This window comes from Entamoeba nuttalli (genome assembly GCF_000257125.1).
Source record: "Entamoeba nuttalli P19 unplaced genomic scaffold asmbl_2012, whole genome shotgun sequence".
Taxonomy (NCBI): Eukaryota; Evosea; order Mastigamoebida; family Endamoebidae; genus Entamoeba; species Entamoeba nuttalli.
In genome coordinates, this window is record NW_008575010.1 from 1 (window position 1) to 2,386 (window position 2,386).

At 20.0% G+C, this 2,386-nt stretch overlaps 2 protein-coding genes across 2 annotated transcripts; one reads left to right on the forward strand and one right to left on the reverse strand.

The window, feature by feature from the left end:
• Positions 1–247: 247 nt before the first annotated feature.
• ENU1_005490 (hypothetical protein) lies at positions 248–1,684 on the forward strand (the record flags this gene model as incomplete). Its single annotated transcript, XM_008856541.1, has 1 exon — positions 248–1,684. The coding sequence occupies one exon, from the start codon at positions 248–250 to the stop codon at positions 1,682–1,684; it is 1,437 nt and encodes a 478-aa protein (XP_008854763.1).
• A 100-nt stretch (positions 1,685–1,784) lies between these two features.
• On the reverse strand, positions 1,785–2,085 carry ENU1_005500 (vesicle-associated membrane protein, putative; the record flags this gene model as incomplete). The annotated part of the gene is made up of 1 exon (XM_008856542.1): positions 1,785–2,085. The coding sequence occupies exon 1, from the start codon at positions 2,031–2,033 to the stop codon at positions 1,785–1,787; it is 249 nt and encodes an 82-aa protein (XP_008854764.1). The 5' UTR covers positions 2,034–2,085.
• Positions 2,086–2,386: the final 301 nt, after the last annotated feature.

Here is a 2,386-nt window from a genome sequence, read left to right on the forward strand (position 1 = left end):
AATTGACTTTTTTTTTTTTTTTTTTTGTTTATAAAATTGTTTAGTAAAAAAGAGTTTCTTATGTTAAGAAGTATTATTTCTAAATTGGAAAGAAAAAATTAGAAATTTAAAAAAAACAAATATATCGAAACTTCTTTCGATGATTTTCAGAAAACTAAAAAATATTCATTTGAAGTTGATATTAAAACGTCAAAAATAATTAAAAAAAAAAACTAAAAATACAACTCCAAAAAAATAAAGACAAGTTATGGTTGATTTAAATATAGAAAAATATGAAATTCAAGAAGAGGATAATATGATTAAAAAACAAGTTGATGAATTAATTATTCGAGTTGAAAAGAATGATAATACTAATAAAGAAATAAAGAATGAAGTTAATGAGATAGAAAAAAAGATAGAAAGTATTATTAATAGAGATGAAAAGGTAAAAACATATTGTGAAAAGGCAACAATACTTTTTGAAAATTTTATTAAACTTCTCAATGAACAAAACGAAATTATTAAATTACAAGGAGATACAATTAAATCTTTAGAAAATGAAATGAAAATTAATGTCTTACCATTTATTCACTACCAAAAAAATTTAAATGATGAAAATAAAAATGAACAAAAAATAATTAAAAAACAAATAAATGAAGAAATTTCTCAATTAAATTTAGAAAATAAAAATATTTCTTCAAATTTAATTTCTATTGAACAACAACTTGAACAAAATAAAAATATAAATGATAACCAACAAAAACAACTTCAAAACATTGAATTAAAAATTAATGAAGAATCTGAAAACAATACAAAAAATCTTCTTTCTTTAAAAGAAGAATATAAACAATATAAAAATTGGAATACTGAATATTTAAATAATCAATTTAATGAAATAAATTTACAATTAAGTAAATGTAATAATAAAATGAACTTTTTTGTTGAAAAACATGAAGTTGAAAATATTAATAACATTATTTGTTTACTTGAAAAAACAATTAAAAGAAAAGATAAACAAAATCTTTCATTAGTTTCTATTGCTATTAGTAATGTTGAAACTCAATTAAATTCTTTAAAAGGTTCATTTGAAAAATTTATTGTAAATTTTAATTCTAATGAAAAAAAAGTTAGTCATTTGATTTCTTCTATTCCTTCAATGTGGAAATGTCTTTATAAACAAAAATTTGAAAAAATTAGATTAGATTGCTATTTTGATGACTTATGTCAATGGACAAAATTAAATGCTATTAATCATATAGAAATAATAACAATGGAACGTTTACGATTTTCTTCTTTATTTGTTCAAAGCGTAAAAGGATATTCAAATGTTATGTTCATTTTTAGGACAATTGATCAACATATTTTTGGTTGTTTTAATAAATTAATTATTCCATTTGAATTTACTAAACCTGGAGATGTAGACACAGGAATTGGATTTGATGATAATCATTTTATATTTACATGTAATCATGAAACTCATAAATTAGTGTTATGGAAAATGAAAAGAGAAGCAGAAACACTTGAACTTTTCAAAGAAAATTCTGAAGATCTTATTAAAGTAGAAAAAGCTTTTTCTATTAAAAAGAATGGAGAAGGTTATTTTTCTACAAAAATGAATGAATATTATACTAATATCAATAAAATTACTATAGATAAAAATGATAGATTTAAAGTAGAATGTTTCTATATTGTTTATTGGGAATAAGTATTGTAAAAGAATATTTAAATATATATTTAAAAGAGATATAATAATAAAAAAAGAAGGAGTAATTCATTTAATTATCATTATAATAAACGTTAAATTATTAATCATCTTTATTTTTGCTAACTTTTACAGCAATAATAACGATAATAATTATAATAACAAGAATTATTATTGCAACAACAGCTCCAATAATTAACCACAATTTAAAGTTCTTCCACCACATTGCATTTTTCATATTAGTTGATGACTTTTTAAAAGCAGCAGCATTTTCATTCATTACAGCAGTTTGTTGTTCAAGTTCTTCAGCATTAGCAACATTACGAGTCATATTATCAATATTATTTTGCATAATTTGTTGTGTTTCATCAAGGTCTCTGTTAATATTTTGAATACGTTGGTCACTAAAATTGATGAGAATGGTTTGAAATAAAATAAATAAAATTTAAAAATCAATACCAAACGACATGATTGTTTTTTACCTTTTTGTTTAAATAGATGATTCTTTTTTTTTTTTTCTTTTTTATTTTATAATACATTAAAATATTATTAAAAGTTTTTTATTTCTTTATTCTAAAACTAAAATCTTAAAATTATTTCTTGTAAATATTTTCTTTAATTCATTCATAAAATAAATAGTTCATTTAAATGATAATAGACTTGTTCATTATTGTTTACTCTTTTTTGTGGCTAATACAGTTTGTT